The sequence below is a fragment of the Nomascus leucogenys genome, chromosome 24 (assembly GCF_006542625.1).
Source record: "Nomascus leucogenys isolate Asia chromosome 24, Asia_NLE_v1, whole genome shotgun sequence".
Taxonomy (NCBI): domain Eukaryota; kingdom Metazoa; phylum Chordata; class Mammalia; order Primates; family Hylobatidae; genus Nomascus; species Nomascus leucogenys.
Genome location: NC_044404.1, coordinates 20,984,198 through 21,002,445, shown reverse-complemented (window position 1 = coordinate 21,002,445; position 18,248 = coordinate 20,984,198). Strand labels below are relative to the sequence as shown.

Below are 18,248 nucleotides of genomic sequence, written 5' to 3'. Positions count from 1 at the left end.
TATTTTTAATGTCTTTAAGTAATCTTGTTGCTTTTTTTTTATTTTCCTGTCTGGCTGTAGCTGAAAGTACCCATGGCAGACAAGCCTGGTAACACAGTGAATTTCCGGAAGCTGCTACTGAACCGTTGCCAGAAGGAGTTTGAAAAAGATAAAGCAGATGATGATGTCTTTGAGAAGAAGCAGAAAGAACTTGAGGCTGCCAGTGCTGTAAGTATTTTCATAGAAAGACAGTGCTTGTACACTTTGAGCACTGAGCACTGTAAAGTAGAAATTTCAGGAAGCTGGATACAGCATCTCCCTGCTACCTTAAGAGGGACCTATGGCCTTTTTTTTTTCATGTAGAAACAACATATTAATGTTTAGGGGAATGCTTTGTTCCTTTTAGTGCCTAATATAGGGGACAGCTCAATTTTCCATGCCAGCCATTCAATCTAAGCCTGAGTCAGGTCACTGAGTTCCAAAAATCTGAAATGGATGGGTATAGTTCAGTTTTCTGAGGAGAAGATTCACACTTGCTATCAGATTCTCACGGGGATTCTGACCCCTAGAAAGGGTAAAGACCATGAATCTCAGTGTTTATTGTGCAGTACAACTTTCATCATCAAGATGCTATTATTCCTCCTTATACAACAGCCAGAGGAGAGGACGAGGCTTCATGATGAACTGGAAGAAGCCAAGGACAAAGCCCGGCGGAGATCCATTGGCAACATCAAGTTTATTGGAGAACTCTTTAAACTCAAAATGCTTACTGAAGCCATCATGCACGACTGTGTGGTGAAGCTGCTAAAGAACCATGATGAAGAATCCCTGGAGTGCCTGTGTCGCCTGCTCACCACCATTGGCAAAGACTTGGACTTTGAAAAAGCAAAGGTAAAAATCCAAAAGCTCAGAAACCTTCACAAAGGCTCTTTGTCAGTTGCAAAAGAACTTAGACTGTCAACAAAACAGTTCTATCTTTTCCCAAAGGTCTGGGCTGTTTATTTTTCTTCTTTTGCCCGTCTCATTGTTAGTGTTCAACCATCGTGCTCCTTACATTTGCATTAGAGTCAGAGGTGAGGAGGGTCCCAAATTGTGTAAAAGCCAGTTTGTAGATGCTTCAGATTATTTGTCCCATATTCTTTTTTCTTCTTCTGTAACCATTTCCCAATTTGGGAACAGAAATATGAAAAGAAAAACTATGGCCTAAGGGTAATGCAGAAATGAAGACCCAGTAGTGCTTCTAAAGTTTATACTCTAATTGATGACACAGCCATCTAACCATAATATAGGAAATCATTAAAAATACTGTAATAATGTATGCTGTTTAAGGAGTGTAGAAATTAGAAGTGCTTCAAAGAAATAAAGTCAGAAATGCTCCATAACATCTAATTCGGCTAGGATTGTGCTTAGCTGTGACAGAAAACCCAGTGGTTTATACAAGATTGAGGTTTACTTCTTATTTATGTAAACAAAGCTCCGAGTTAAGTCCTTTCAGCTTAACATTCTGTGACTCCTAAAGTGTAACCCTTGTCCTAATCATTCTCACCAGAGAAGGTAGGAAAAGGGGCAAAAGACACAGCCACTTCTCTCTCTCTCTCTCTCTCTCTTTTTTTTTTAAGTAACGGGGTCAGCTGGGCGCGGTGGCTCATGCTTGTAATCCCAGAATCCCAGCACTTTGGGAGGCTGAGGCGGGCAGATCACCTGAGGTTGGGAGTTTGTGACCAGCCTGACCAACATAGAGAAATCCCATCTCTACTAAAAATACAGAATTCGCCAGGCATGGTGGTGCATGCCTGTGATCCCAGCTATTTGGGAGGCTGAGGCAGGAGAATTGCTTGAACCCGGGAGGTGGAGGTTGCAGTGAGCCAAGATTGCGCCATCGCATTCCAGCCTGGGCAACAAGAGCAAAACTCCATTCAAAAAAAAAAAAAAAGGTAGCAGGGTCTTGCCCTGTCACCCGGCTTTTTTTTGTTTTTTTTTTTTTTTTACTTTTTGTAGAGATGAGGGGTCTCACTTAGTTGCCTAGGCTGGTCTTAAAGTCCTGGCTTCAAGCAATCCTTTTGCCTTGGCCTCCCTAATTGCCAGGATTACAAGTATCAGTCACTATGCCTGGCCCCTCAGGTCTCTTTAGGAAGGCCCTAGGAAGCTATAGCATAACATTTCCATTTATATTATTGCCTGTAATTAATCACGTGACCAAAGCCAGCTGCCAGGAGCCTAGAAAAAATGTAGTCTTTATTTTAGGTGGTCATATGAACAACTAAAAATTCTACCACATGGCCGGGCACAGTGGCTCACACCTATAATCCTAATACTTTGGGAGGCTGAGGCAGAAGGATTGCTTGAGCTCAGCAGTTTGAGACCAGCCTGGGTAACATAGTGAGGTTTCATATCTCCAAAAAATCTTACACACAGAAAAATTTAACTGGGTGTAGTGGCATATGCCTATGGTCCCAGCTACTTGGGAAGCTGAGGTGGGAGGATCACTTAAGCCCAGGAGATTGAGGCTGCAATGAGGCATAGTTGAGCCATTGCACTCCCAACTGTGTGACAGAACAAGACCCTGTCTCAAAAAAATAAAAATAAAAATTTTAACCACATTATATTTTGGCTATAAATTGATATTCCTAGACCATTTAGGAAACTACATGGGCTGGATGCAGTGGCTAATGCCTGAAATTCTAGCACTTTGAGAGGCCAAGGCTGGAGGATCGCATGAGCCCAGGAGTTCAAGACCAGCCTGAGCAACATAATGAGACCCTGTCTCTACAAAAAATTGAAAGATTAGCCAGGCACGGTGGCACGTGCCTATAGTCCCAGCTACTCAAGAGGCTGAGGTGGGATCGGTTGAGCCTGAGAGGTCGAAGCTGCAGTGAGCCATGATTGTGCTACTGCACTCCAGCCTGGGCAAAGGAGTGAAACCCTATCTCTAAAAAAAAAATAGATAGCTACATAAATAAATAACTGTAAGTTGTTAAAATTACATTTAAGTTTCTCAGACAGGAGTACTAATGATTTTGTCTCTTGCAGCCACGTATGGACCAGTACTTTAATCAGATGGAGAAAATTGTGAAAGAAAGAAAAACCTCATCTAGGATTCGGTTCATGCTTCAAGATGTTATAGACCTAAGGCTGGTGAGTGGGAAAAAAAAATAATAATAAGCCTACTGGTCCAGTCTCTTTAAAGGAATTGGGTTGGGGAAGGATGTCCTGTTGTTTACATGTGTAAAGACAGTGCTTTTGCTTCAGGACTCTCAGAACTTGAATTGGCAAACTTTCAGTGGGAGAATTCTGAGAAAGGACAAAAGTCCTATTGCCAGTTACGTGCATCTTCTCCTTATTCTGATTATCAAACCATATTGCAATTTTGTTTTTGCTTTTTTTTTTTTTTTTTGAGACAGAGTCTCACTCTGTCGCCCAGGCTGGAGTGCAGTGGCTCAATCTCGGCTCAGTGCAACCTCCGCCTCCCAGGTTCAGGTGATTCTCCTGCCTCAGCCTCCCGAATAGCTGGGATTACAGGCACATGCCCCCACACCTGGGCAATTTTTGTATTTTTAGTAGAGACAGGATTTCACGCTGTTGGCCAGGCTGGTCTGGAACTCCTGACCTCAAGTGATCTGCCCACCTCAGCCTCCCAAAGTGCTGGGATTACAGGTGTGAGCCACCACACCCAGCCACTTGCAATTTGTAATCAGCCATTCTGAATTCAAACTCCATTCAAATTTAAATTCAATTAAATTTAGTCTTTGTAAGCAAAATAATCAGCAAGTCTCATCTCCACAGTAAATACATTTAACTCTCTGAGCCTTACATTTTTAATCTCTAAATGAGGATGTTGCCTACCTTGCAGATTTGTTGAAGAGTCAATGGAATAATTACGTAAGGTGCCCAGCTCAGATATTGGTGTTTTCTTCTCTTTTGTTTTTCCTGTGACCCTCCTATTCTGCTGCTGGGTTTGTTTTTTTTTTCTCCTCATTTCTCTTACCAGGTGCAGTTTTTGTTACTACTACTTTTCTCTGTTTTAAGTTTAACTCCTACAGGGAGTTACTCTTTTGTAAGTTTCACTCCTACAGGAAATACAGTACATCAAGCCCTACACTAGAGAAAGTGAACAAAGCCCTACCTCTTATTTCTCCTCCACCCAGGCCAGGTAGCATTGATGATGATTCTTTATCTTGCTAAGACTAGATGTGATCGTCTTCACCCATATTATCAACCACTTCTACTTACATCAGATGTTGGGACTGTTGCTAGGAAGAGAAGGGAGAAGTATAATTATAAAGTGACAACTTATTTTGCCCTTAATACAGGGGATAACCAAAGGGCAGAGTGGTATGGACCTTTGTGTAGAATATCAGAACCATGATATTGGAGAAATAAAAGCATGAGTCATCCTTAACTTAGAACTCCTATGGAGTGTGATATGATCTGAGTAGTAATCCCACAGATTAAGGCAAGGCCAAGGAATCCACATCATTTTTATTTTTCTCTCCTCCTTTCAAATGTACAAAATACTGATACAGATAAAACCCATTTAGTCCACAGAGAAATATATGCCATGCTTAAAAATATAACAATAAATTTGGGCCAGTCTTTCACCCTGTTCTTTGTATCCATTGGCTATTGGAATATGTAGTATACAGTTGGCCAGGTTTGATTGAGAAGATTTTAATCCTTTAGCCCTAATCCTAAACTGCTCATAGTGTCATCTATAAGATACATGAGAAACTGCCATAATACAGCTTTTGTAGGTATTTTGTACTTTTCCAGTAGTAAAAATTACAAATTTTTAAATTTTAAAATATTTTCAGTTATCTGGCAGATAACCTTATTTTCTGCTTTTATAGTGCAATTGGGTATCTCGAAGAGCAGATCAAGGGCCTAAAACTATCGAACAGATTCACAAAGAGGCTAAAATAGAAGAACAAGAAGAGCAAAGGAAGGTCCAGCAACTCATGACCAAAGAGAAGAGAAGACCAGGTGAGGCCAGAATCCACCAGGGTTTGGAGAACTTGGAAGTTTTAGGAATGCATAGTAAGAATTATGTATTTAGGTATTAAATGAGATCAGAAAGAACAGCCCAAAGAATAGAGTGGTGATTGTTAGGTGAAGCAGTTTCACCTGAAGAGTAGTTACTGAGTAAAAGTAGAGAATGCAGGAACAAAGCATGATTTCTTTCACTACTTAAAAGCCAGTAAGCAATAAGACTTTATTGAGCATCTTCTATATACTCAGAATTGGTGAGACTAGAAAAAGAAGTGGAAAATGTAGTAACTTCCCTCTCAAAGTGTACAGTTTATCTGGTAAGGTAAAACTTTTGACAAGCAAAAGAGGAACATTTGTTAAGCAAATGGAAGATAGTATCAATTATGAAATGTATTCTCCATTAACTTAAAATTTAGAGAAAAAGAAGAGAGACAGAAAGCTGAAAGAAAACTTTATTTAAGAAAGGGGCACTTTGTAGCAGGCCGGACGCAGTGGCTCATGCCTGTAATCCCAGCACTTCAGGAGGCTGAGGTGGGCGGATCAATTGAGGTCAGGAGTTTGAGAACAGCCTGACCAACATGGTGAAACCCCGTCTCTACTAAAAAATTTGCTGGACGTAGTGATGTGTGCCTGTAGTCCCAGCTACTCAGGAGGTTGAGGCAGGAGAATCACTTGAACCCGGGAGGTGGAGGTTGCAGTGAGCTGTGATCGCGCCACTGCACTCCAGCCTGGGGAACAGAGTGAGACTACATCTCAAAACAAAACAAAACAAAAATAGAGACATGCAAAAAAAGTGGAAGATGAAGTAGAAAGCATTTTAAACCTGAGACAATAGTCCATTTACTAAGTTTAGGAACTTAGTAAAACCTTTTTCAGAGGGAAATGATAATTTTCTGGCTTATAGTAAATACTCAGTAACCATTAGTTATTGTCACAGACACAGTAGAGCTCATAGTGAAGTTGTTAGGAGAGATGAATTCTGCAGGGAAGAAAGTTTACGTTTAAGTTTCTTGAGACACCACACTTAGCTTCCTCACTCTAGTACGTAGTGCAGTGCCTTTTGGGTAATAACTTTTATTTATTATTGGACCTGATTGAGCGGGAAAAGGAGAAGATATCAAAGCCTAATTCATGGAGGATATTCACATATGACTAAAGGAAGAAAAGAACTCTTGGAAAAGTGACAGACAAGTGGAGAGAAAGGACTAAGATACAGGTGTCATAGAGACAGGGAAGAAGCAAGTCTGTTTATGATCGGTAATATCAGATAGCACAGAGAAAATCAAGATGTATGTTAGGACCAGAAAAGCTTTTGGATAGACAGTTCGGTGATCTTTCAATTTATTAATTCATTCAGCAAGTATTTTGTTTTTCTTTTTTTTTTTTTTTTGAGACGAGTCTCACTCTGTCACACAGGCTGGAGTGCAGTGGCGCGATCTCTGCTCACTGCAACCTCTGCCTCCCGGATTCAAGCAGTTCTCTGCCTCAGCCTCCCGAGTGGCTGGGATTACAGGCGCCCACCACCATGCCTGGCTAATTTTTTTGTATTTTTAGTAGAGATGGGGTTTCACCATCTTGGCCAGGCTGGTCTTGAACTCCTGACCTTGTGATCCACCCGCCTCGGCCTCCCAAAGTGCTGAGATTACAGGCGTGAGCCACCATGCCCGGCCCTCATTCAGCAAGTATTTATTGTTTATCACTTAACAAGGCACTCAAAGTCCCTTCCGTCATGCGGCTTACATCTTATGGTAGAGGGGAGAGAGGAGACAATAAATAATAAATACTTAAATAAAATGTATCATTTGTCAAATAAATTTGCAGAGAAACAAAGAAGGGAGAATGGACTAGGGAGTGCAAATCTTGGTGAGTAGGGTGCAGTTTTAAACAGGAAAATTGGGGAAACTATAAAAGTTGGTATTGTTTGAGCAAAGACCTGAAGCAAGTGAGGGCATTAAATCATGTGGAAATCTGGGGAAAGAGACTTTTAGGCAAAGGGAGTAGTAAGTACAAAGACCCTGAAGCAGCATTTTCAAGGAATAGCAAGGGGGCCAGTGCAGCTGAACCTAAGAAGGGCCTGATGGGGAGAGTGGTAGAAGATGGGGACTTAGAGGCAGCAGGAGCCAGATTATTTAGAGGCCATTTGTAAGGAATCTTCTCTTTTTCTCTGAATGAGATAGAAAGATATCAGAAGTGTTTTGAACAAAAAAGTGACAGAATTTTGTACTTTACTAGGATCACACTGGCTGCCATGATGAGCACAGCTGAAGGTAGAAGCAGGAAGGCCAAAACACGTCTCTACAGTAATCTAGGAAAGGGGTGTTGGTGGCTTAAACAAAACGTTGATGTTGGTAGTAGATTCTGAATGTATTGTATAGGTTTAACTGACAAGGTTTACTGACAAAAATTGGATGTGAAGTGTGAAAGAGGAGTCAAGGTTTTCCACCTGAGGAGCTGAAATGTTGGAGAAGCAGATTTGGGAAATACTCAAAGCATACTTCTGTCATTTGACCCCATTAAATACAATATACTTTAGAATAAGTAATTTCCATCTGACTTCTCCCAAAGTGTTCTAGTCATTAATTCTGTGAATACTGGATTTAGCCCTGCCTTCTCCAGCACCAGATATTCATTTGTGTCAGTTGTTTGTTTCTAGGTCAGTAACGTTTCATGGATGATCCAAAATAAGCAGTGCTTCTGCTGTTACAGGGTGCTTCTGCTTATATTTTCCTGCCGTGGGATTAAGATATAGTCATCAATGCTTTAACAGCTTCTATTGTCTTTCTCCTTGGTTTTGATGAAAATATTGCTCACTCTTTCACTGTCAAACTGACTTGAAACAGATTAGAGACTCACACTCTGTTCTCCCTGCAGGTGTCCAGAGAGTGGACGAAGGTGGGTGGAACACTGTACAAGGGGCCAAGAACAGTCGGGTACTGGACCCCTCAAAATTCCTAAAAATCACTAAGGTGAATCTGACATTTAAAGTACAATTTACGCTCTCCTTTGATGCCTTTGATATTAAAAAAAACACACAATTTATTTACACTAGTTGCAAAACGTGAGTCTCAAAAGTACTTATTAATGTAAAACAGCAATATTGCAAATCCATGGGGTAGTTATTTTTTAATGCATTTTTCTTCAAGTTACTATTGATCAATGTATTCTGCAAACTCATTTCTACTTCTATAAGGATTTACTAAAGAGGAAAAGACTAGGTTACTTCTTAGACATAAGATGCTTAATATAGAAGAGGTAATAACAAAGATACTTTAGAAGCCTAAGTCAATTGCAGGCTTTTACACAATGTATCCGTAGCTCTGGGGAAAAAAGCAATCATCTGTTTAAACCTAACCATGAAAGATTTGCCTTATCTAAGGCCTAAAGGAAACCACAGAGGGCCTACTAGAAATCATTCTGTAATAAGGTTTTAATAGACTGTCTGCTTTCCTCTCTTGAGAGTCTGTGGGCAGTAAGAGGAAAAAACTTTCTCTAGCAGATATTTTCAGCAGTAAAAGTTGATCATTATAAGTAGGATGAAGAACTTTGGAGAATGTAGAGAAAGCAGAATTAAATATGATAAGAGTGGAAACTTCTAAAGTCCAGTGGGTTTTCCAAATCATTTGCAAGTCTAGTTTGATCCTTATACTTTCCATAGTTCTGAAAATTGGCACCCTGCTAGCAAAATACTGAAGACAGTCAAAACTAATGTGAAAATACTACATGAAAGAAGATAACTGACAAGAAGTATTAATAAAAGTCTTTAAGAAAATTGGAATAAAATGGGCTGTCATTTGCATCTTCACAGTTTTGTCAAAGCTTTGCTTCATGATAGAAAATTCTCTTTCTCAATCTCTCTTAATGTAATTAGCTAGGATCCTTTTCTCCAAGATCTTGGTACTTTCTTCTAGTTGTTTATATCTCAGAGCAGGAATTCCATTGCTGAATACAATTGGAGTCTTACCCATCTCCATTTCCATCTAGAGACAGTTTTAACCAAAAGTTTATGTTTAAAGAAGTCCTCCAGCATTTTGAAAAATGTGTATTTAATAACAACATTTGTATTTTTAAATATTATGCTTTCTGTGCTTGGATACTATAAAAACAGTGTTAGTATCAAACCTCCAACATTACTACCTTAATATTTTTAAGTATGTAAATTGTTAATGAACTTTGTGTATTCAGATAGTTATACTGGAGGTACTATACATGGGTATCCTAGAACAAAACCATTAAACATATTTATTGTTAATTGGGAGAGGTTTGTGTGAAAGCATGTTACATAGCATAGCAACATATATATTATGAGCTGTCAGAACATAGAAATACCTTTTTTACAAAGAGCTACATTACAGCTTTTATGTTATATGTATTTTAAAATAATATGCATTACAGCGTAATTTTATTTCACTTGTAGTAAAGTTGTGCTTGGAAGATTAAACATGAGATATCAGGCACCTTAACTTCCTATGCTCCCTGCCTAACATTCCAATCTCTTTTTTCTTATTCTTTATTGAATATTCACATCCCACCGCCTATCTCTAGCCAACATGAAATTGTTGTGTCTGTTGATCTATTTTCCGACAGTCATGTAAAGACACTAATGAATTAATTTTGTAGTATTTGTATTTTTTTATTTTTAAAATTAATGGGTATTGTACGAGAAGAATGATTAGAAACTGCTTATTACAGTTAGCAAATTCATAAACCATCTTAAACAGGAAGACCTGGATGCATTCTCTAGACCAAACAGTTTTTTATGGAAACTGGAGTCCAAGGAAGTGCTTCAGGGGCCACATGGATCCCAGTTTAATGAGAACAGCTCCAATTTCTGTTTCTATTAAGTTGGCATTCCAAACAAATTTTTGTTGCTAAAATTGGTTCTACTTCACTGAAGAAGAAAAAAATAAAAGAAAAACTATTCTTCTAGAATATTTCCTGTAATTGACTTGTGGTCCCTTATGTTACAGCCTACAATTGATGAAAAAATTCAGCTGGTACCTAAAGCACAGCTAGGCAGCTGGGGAAAAGGCAGCAGTGGTGGAGCAAAGGCAAGTGAGACTGGTAAGTGTGCAGTGTCCCTTCTCAAACCTGGCTGTGGCTTGTTAGCATTCGCCTCACAGAGCATTCCCATAGTCACCGAATGTTGGTTTTTGGGAAAGATCTGTAGACTAATCATGCCTAAAATTTTATTGGTAGCCCTTTCCTTTCAACATAGATCCTTTCTCAGGATCCTTAAATAATTTTAAGTATTTTTTTAATTTCAATTCATTCATTTAGACTATTTAATTAAGACCTTTGTTTGTTTGTTTGTTTGTTTATTTATTTATTTATTTATACATATTTTTTGAGACAGGATCCCGCTCTGTCACCCAGGCTGGAGTGTAGTGGCATGATCTCAACTCACCACAGCCTCAACCACCTAGGTTCAAGCAATCTTCCTGTCTCAGTCTCCTGAGTAGCTGGGACTACAGGCGCACGCCATCACACCTGGGTGATTTTTTTTTTTTTTTGTAGAGATGGAGTCTCACTGTGTTGCCTAGGCTAGTCTTGCACTCCTGGGCTGCAGTGATCCTCCCACCTTGGCCTCCTGAGTGCTGGGATTACAGTTATGAGCCACACTCAGCTGCTAAGACCTTAATTTTTTTAGGTTCTCTTTTTGTTGTTGTTCACAAATTTAATATAGCTAGAGAAATTACTGGGACCCCAAATTAAAAGGGAAACTCATTATGCTGATAAAAGAATCTTAATATGCAGAGCATTTACTATAATTTTAGGGAGTTGTAAAAGAATAAAGAAACATTGTTCAAAATCTTTTTCAAAAATCAGATTTTGAGAGATTTGACCTCAGGACCAAAGATATTTAGATCATCACGAACACATCTTACTAGCTGAGGAAGCCCAATGGAAAGAACAAAAAATTCAGTGTTAACCTACTTCCCGTATGTCCCTTCTACTGAGTAATTTCAACCTTTTTTTCTTTAAATTTTAAAAAATGTCATTATTCAGTAAAACCCACATGCATATTTGTGCACAAATGAGATTGGAGCGTTTGTGTTGGTTAGCTTTGTTAAAGTTTTGTTCTGTTTTCGCTTGCCTTCCTCCTCCTATTTGCCACTCCCACCCCTGTTTACTGTGTTTTTAAAGGAACCAATAGTTGTAATAAATAAAGACTTCTAAACTCTATTATATGCATATTCCCTCTAACACTTTGCTTCTTAGAATATGGTAGAGGGACCAGGAGATGGACATCACCTAAGCTTGTTAGGAATGCCTGGTCTTAGGCCTCACCTAGGGATGCAGATGACTGATTATTTGCATTTTAGTCATGTGATTTGTATTTTTTTCTAAATCCTCCACGTGTAGATGCCTTACGGTCAAGTGCTTCCAGTTTAAACAGATTCTCTGCCCTGCAACCTCCAGCACCCTCAGGGTCTACGCCATCCACGCCTGTAGAGTTTGATTCCCGAAGGACCTTAACTAGGTGAGAACCTTGCTTTTTATGTCTACTCAAGGCTGGCCAGCTTGCCAGTATGTGTGGCAAGATAGGAACAAGGGTTTTGATAGTAATCCTTATGGATACATTACTTTTATTCCTAAAGTTTATTTCTTTAATTTTCACACACTATAATTTCTAAGATAGGAACATAATTGGGTGGTGGATTTGGGATGGAATGGAGGGAAGGGATTCTTAAGAAAGCTAGGCCCACCCAAACAGCCCTGGAGGCATGTCTAGGGGCTTCCCAAGCTAATCCTCCAGATGTTCTAGAAGGACCTAGCATTCTCAACCATGGGAATTAAAGAACATGACAATCCACCCATACATTTCTCTGTCACACTCTTCTTCATGTTATATTTGAGGTTGTCCTTCAGTTTTTGCTAGTCTCCATATTTCACTATCTTTCTACTTTTGCTTTTCTAGGATTGATACAGTCAAGTATCCTGTTGGCTGGTTTACATACAATGAATGGGGATCCTGTAATGCAGTCACAAAAAATAACATTTTTTACATAAGCACTTTCAGAACTGAAGTTTCTTTAAGCTCTAAAACTTTTTTATTTATTTATTATTTTTTAGAGATGGCATCTTGCTATGTTGCCCAGGCTGGCATTGAACTCCTGGTCTCAAGTGATCCTCCCATCCGGCTTTTTATTATTATTATTGTAATAAGTTTGATTAGGTAGACTTTGTAAGCTGTGTTCTTATTCCCTTGACTTCTACTGAAACAAAGTATACTTAGCACAAGCCAGCTTTTCATGACGATTCAGGTTGTCATTGAGTATCACTTGTGGCGCTTTGCCCTGTCATAAATGTCCCCTAATGGTTCTGCTTCCTAAGCACTTGTGTACGTTCTTTCACAATAGTTAGACCATTTTCCTGCCTGTCTCTCCCTTTCCCTTATAATTTGCTGCTTCTGGTCTGCCACGGGCCAATGAACTGTTTGCTCAGCTGGTTAGAATTGTCTAAAAGAAGGCAAAATCAGGAAATATGGAGAGTCTCTCTTAAAAGGAATAAAATATATGGTGTTAGCTAATCCAAGACAGCTTCTACTTGATTCTCAAATATTTTCCATATGTTTGAAGTTTCTAAATAAAAAGGTATCATTGTATAATTTCTAAGATAGTGATACCATGTTCTTATAATATTTGTTTCCCTTTCATTTATGTAACTCATACTTTTATCATTGTCTTCTTTATTCCTGAAAGATTTTTTAAAACTAAAATAAGAAATTGCCAAAATTAAGGCCGGGCATGGTGGCTCACGCCTGTAATCCCAGCAGTTTGGGAGGCCGAGGTGGGCAGATCACCTGAGGTTGGGAGTTCGAGACCGGCCCGACCAACATGGAGAAACCCTGTTTGTAATCCCGGCTACTCAGGAGGTTGAGGCAAGAGAATCACTTGAACCCATAGGCGGAGGTTGCAGTGAGCCGAGATTATGCCGTTGCACTCCAGCCTGGGCAACAAGAGTAAAACTCCATCTCAAAAAAGAAAAAAAGAAATTACCAAAATTATCACTGACTTTTTTTGGGACAGAGTCTCACTGTCGCCCAGGCTGGAGTGCAGTGGCGCAATCTTGGCTCACTGCTACTTCCTCCTCGCAGTTTCAGGCAAGTCTCATACCTCAGCCTCCCAAGTAGCTGGGATTACAGGCGCCCGCCACCAAACCCGGCTAATTTTTGTATCTTTAGTAGAAACACCGTTTCACCATGTTGGCCAGGCTGGTCTTGAACTCCTGACCTCAAGTAATCTGCCCTGCTCAGCCTCCCAAAGTGCTGGGATTACAGGTGTGAGCCACCATGCCCGGCCACCACTGACATTTTAAAGTATTAAGTAGTATGCCTTCAGAGAAAAAAGTTAAAACATCTTAATAAATATTCCCTTTAAAGCACTCTTTTACTTGTTTGTTGAATAATTAAACTTTGAAATATAATTGGTGTTTCACACATCTAATGTTATCTGTGAAAAATTCTGTATACTTTCAGAAAGTCTTAGTGTTATTTTATAATTTGAATATGTAGGGGACATGGCCTTGTCTTTCCTTTGAAAAGTGTTGTTTTGTCTTTTAAGTCGTGGAAGTGTGGGCAGGGAGAAGAATGACAAGCCCCTTCCATCTGCAACAGCTCGGCCAAATACTTTCATGAGGGGTGGCAGCAGTAAAGACCTGCTAGACAATCAGTCTCAAGAAGAGCAGCGGAGAGAGATGCTGGAGACCGTGAAGCAGCTCACAGGAGGTGTGGATGTGGAGAGGAACAGCACTGAGGCCGAGCGAAATAAAACAAGGGAGTCAGGTGAGAGACTTGGCTTAAACAGATGCAGATGCAGATTTGGGTTTTAAATTTGGAAGGAAAAATAAAAAAGAGACTGTACCTGAGTAGATTTTAGAATCAACACATAATAGCAACACATACCAGCATCTGAAGAGTTAAAGGGCACTTCATAGTTTTATTAACAGTTCTCATTCCCTAGGTATGTCTTAGCTCAACAGTTTGTAAATTTTCTCCTTTCTCTATTAAATGTTATGGTGAGGATGTCCTCCTGCTGTATTTTAAGCAATCTGAATTTCTTACAAGTCCCTGTAACATCCCACACTTGACGTTGCTGTTAGATTGTGTATGCTGTGTAGAGCTCCTCAAATGTGTGAAAATTCTCATTATTGAGCCACTGCAAGACAAACCAAAGAGAAGGTATTAGGTTATCTTTAGTTGCCTTCATCTTCCTTGGTAACCTGTTGTTTTTGTATGCATTTAGCATGTATATACTTAGAGGACTTGCTCAGATAATGCTCTAAAAATTGCTTCATGTATTTAACCTGTGTTTCAGTTTCCTTATCTGTTAAATGGGGATAAGTTGTACCTACCTTTTCAGGATATTATGAAAATTAAATAAGTTAATACATGTAAACACTTAGAACATTACCTGATAAATACAAGGTTTTCAAAAAGTATTAAATGTTGTGATGATGAATATAGCAGTGGAAAACAGTTTAAATTGAAGATTATTTTCAGCCTCTTTTAAATATTAATCATGAAGTAATACCAGTTGTTTTTAGTATTTATATAGCTTTCTAATTTGTTTCACTATTTAAATTGTTTCTCTTAACTGTAGTCCCTAAATGGATCTCAGAGACAGATTGAAGTGTCTTCTCCCAGTTGGTGTAACTTTAGATAATACAGCTTTAGGGACATGTGGCTTTTTTAAATCCGTGCTAAATACTTTTGAAATATAACAGGATAGGACATGAAAATATCTTGTGTGTAGTGAATAATGTAGCACAGCTTCCCTATGTGTTTTTATTGTCTGGTTCATTTGTACATTTACCAGATGCACAGTGAGTGTGAGGCCCTTGATCCCTGTTCTCGGCCTTCAGTCTGCTGAGTCAGAAAGACCTTTTTTGGTAATTCCACGAAAGACACAAACTGAGAAAGGTGCTATGAAGGAAGGAATTTAGTTCTAAGAGAATACTTAGAACTATCTGGTACCAAGGAGCTATGTAGAATAGGGGCAAGGGGAGGTTTCCTTCATCCTAAGGACCAGTAGGAATGAAACAGGTTTGTAGGCAGGGATGGGTGTGAAACAAAGGGAAAGAGCACTTTAGACAGGATTACTATGAGCAAAGCTGTAGTAGGAATAGCCATGGTTTGTTCAAGTAGCTGCCCAAGATCAGTGTGGCTCAAGCTTAGTAGCGAGCAGGGCCCTGACCTGTGCAGGATTGTGAAGACCTCATGTACTCTTCATCTTCGAAGCAATGGGGGGCAATCATAATACAGAAAGGAACAAAAAAGCTTTAATTAGGAAAGTTTATCATGTTCCTAAATCTTGTTCATTGTTATTGTAGATTATAAAGTTACTTAGTGCAAATCTATTCTAAAACAAAAGGTTTCTGTATTCTGTTTTTATCTATTAAATGTCTTGTAGCTATTAAAATAATGTAATAGCACATAATATTGTCAACCATAATCTCACTATTTTAATAGTAATTTTTATTATTTTTACTTTTTTTTGGGGGGGCCTCACAAATAGCAAAACCAGAAATTTCAGCAATGTCAGCTCATGACAAGGCTGCATTATCAGAAGAGGAACTGGAGAGGAAGTCCAAATCTATCATTGATGAATTTCTACACATTAATGATTTTAAGGTAAATGAGATTAAAAAAAAAAACACACAGAAAGTCCTTTGACGGTGTATAATAACTTGGTTCTGGTCTAAATCAGGTGTCATTGTGAACTGATAAGACTTAGGTTGAGTAATCCAAGTCCTACACAATTCAGTTTGCTTAACGCTGATGCATTTCTGCCAAGTACTCTCTTTTAATTTGATACTATAATTTACAACATAGAGTGGTGGGCAGAGAGAATGAGTACCAGTCCATCCCCACTAAGGGAAAACCAAATTGACTTCTATATTAAGGAACAAAAACAACACATTATCATTATGAAGCATTTCTGGCACCCTGTATATAGCTGTCATGGTCTTTTTTTTTTTTTTTTTTTTTTTTTTGAGACAGAGTCTTGCTGTGTTGCCCAGGCTGGAGTACAGTGGCATGATCTCAGCTCACTGCAACCTCTGCCTCCCAAGTTCAAGCAATTCTCCTACCTCAGCCTCCCAAGTAGCTGGGACTACAAGTGCCTGTCACATGCCCAGCTAATTTTTGTATTTTTAGTAGAGGTGGGGTTTCACCATTTTGGCCGGGCTGATCTCGAACTCCTGACCTCAAATGATCCACCCACCTCGGACTCCCAAAGTGCTGGGATTACAGGTGTGAGCCACCACGCCCAGCCTGTCATGGTCTTTATAATCATTCTATCATCATTCTCATATTAATCTTGACATATGGCCAGCATTACTTTTTTTTTATTTCATAAAACTGAGGCATAAAGAAACAAGCAATGTGCCAGGTCAGACAGCCTAAGCCAGAGATTTCAAGACAAGGCCTTGAATTTGCCCTTCCTTAACCCTTACCTTCTCTTTAATCTTCATTTTGAGATAGTAGTGAATAAGACATTTCTACCTGACCTCATGAGCCCTATAGTCTAGTGGCAGAGACAAACCATAAACAAATAACTCCACTAGCAGTTACTTAACTGTAGTTATGATAAATACTAGTAGACCTATAGGTCTTAGGAGAAATCCGTTAATGGGATCTAATTAAGTGATGTGAGGTCAGGAAAGGCTAATCTGTTAAAACAGTCTTATCTGTTAAAATACTTGTCAGGTATATTAACTACTTCTGCTGCTTTGGCACTATATTATTAAAAATTCTTTCAAGATTACTTGTTTTCTTGGCCGGGTGCAGTGACTCATGCCTGTAATCCCAGCACCTTGGGAGCTGAGGCAGGAGGATCACTTAAGCTCAGGAGTTTGAGACCAGCCTGGGCAACATGATAAAAGCCCCATCTCTGCAAAAAATACAAAAATTAGCTGGGTGTGGTGGCACACATCTGTAGTGCCAGCTACTCAGGAGGCTGAGATGGGAGGATCACTTGAAGCCCAGGAGGCAGAGGTTGCAGTGAGCCGAGATCATCCCACTGCATTCCATCCTGGGTGACAGAGTGAGACTGTCTCAAAAAAAAAAAAACCAGAAAATATTACTTGTTTTCTTAACAGTGTAATCATCATCTGTTTTCTATATACAAAAATCACCTTGGTTATCTGTAGTTCAATCTTGTAAAGCCTTCAAGCCTCTGAAATTGTTCAAAATTCAGAAGAAGTAGAAGGAAGTTTTTGATGATGAGTGAGGTAGAGATGAGTGCTTTGCAGAAACTGTTGGAAATGTACCAAAGTAAATGAACATTAACTGGAAATAGTCAAAGAATAAACCTGATGTACTGTGATTCATCAGTTAGCTTCCTGGAAAATTAGGAGTATTCTTATAAATTGGCAGCATAGCCTTTTTCTTGGATGGAAGTAGGGAAATGTGAACGAATTGCAAAAAAATTAGAATGGCCAAGAAAGATGAAATGCCAAGACAGTAAGGAAGAAAACAGTGGAGATTGGCTTCAGATGTAATTTGAAGGATGTACAAGGTCGATGAATAACCCTTTAAAAGGGGAAAAATATGATCCTGTGATGAACTGGAGGTATAGGGAGAAAAAGACCTTAGTAACACCTAAAGAGTACAATAAGAGGACTCTTTGGAGAATCATGAGCCCTGGGCCAGGCTTGCAATACAGAAGGGGCAGAATCGTTGTATCTTTAGAATTTCATTGGGCAGTGTACAGAGCAGCTGTGCCTGCAATATGGTTAAAAAAAAAAAAAAAAAAAAAAAAAGAACCAGGTATTAACATTGGGCATTTACTGAGGACTTACTCTGCGTTGGGTGCTGTTGTACATATTCGGTATGTATTAGTTTGTATCGTCCTCGTAACATTCTCCTGAAGTTGATGTTATTATCATACCCATTTTTCAGATAAGGAAACTGAGGGCAAAGATGTAAAGCAACTTGTTCAAAATCTTACTGCTAATAAGTGCCAGATTGACGATTCAAAGCTAAGTTTCTAGCTTCATAGGAGAAAATGCTTTATCTCATTACCTTTAGGGTATTAGTGTGTCAGGCTAAAGACTTAAAGAGCTGATCTTAAAATTTTTTTTTCCAAATATCTTCCTAGTAGGTGCTATTATTTTTAACAGTAATTCAAATTAATATTTATTGAGGGTTTATTTTGTGCCTGGCACTGCGCCAAGTTCTTATATATATATATATATATTTTATATACATTTCCTCACGGTAACTAAAAAATTAAGCCCAAGAGGTTAAATTAAACTCCTAAGCTCTACAGTAGTAAGTG

General features: G+C 39.0%; 1 protein-coding gene across 24 annotated transcripts in view; it reads left to right on the top strand.

The window, feature by feature from the left end:
* EIF4G3 (eukaryotic translation initiation factor 4 gamma 3) overlaps positions 1–18,248 on the top strand; it is a 352,454-nt gene that overhangs the window by 297,925 nt on the left and 36,281 nt on the right. For all 24 annotated transcript variants that reach the window (XM_030805828.1, XM_030805829.1, XM_030805822.1 and 21 more), the window contains 9 exons: positions 61–207; positions 634–870; positions 3,010–3,114; positions 4,827–4,959; positions 7,837–7,931; positions 9,933–10,026; positions 11,329–11,446; positions 13,530–13,750; positions 15,483–15,598. In XM_030805828.1, coding sequence (XP_030661688.1) covers positions 61–207; positions 634–870; positions 3,010–3,114; positions 4,827–4,959; positions 7,837–7,931; positions 9,933–10,026; positions 11,329–11,446; positions 13,530–13,750; positions 15,483–15,598 — 1,266 coding nt within the window. The remainder of the gene's footprint in view (positions 1–60; positions 208–633; positions 871–3,009; positions 3,115–4,826; positions 4,960–7,836; positions 7,932–9,932; positions 10,027–11,328; positions 11,447–13,529; positions 13,751–15,482; positions 15,599–18,248) is intronic.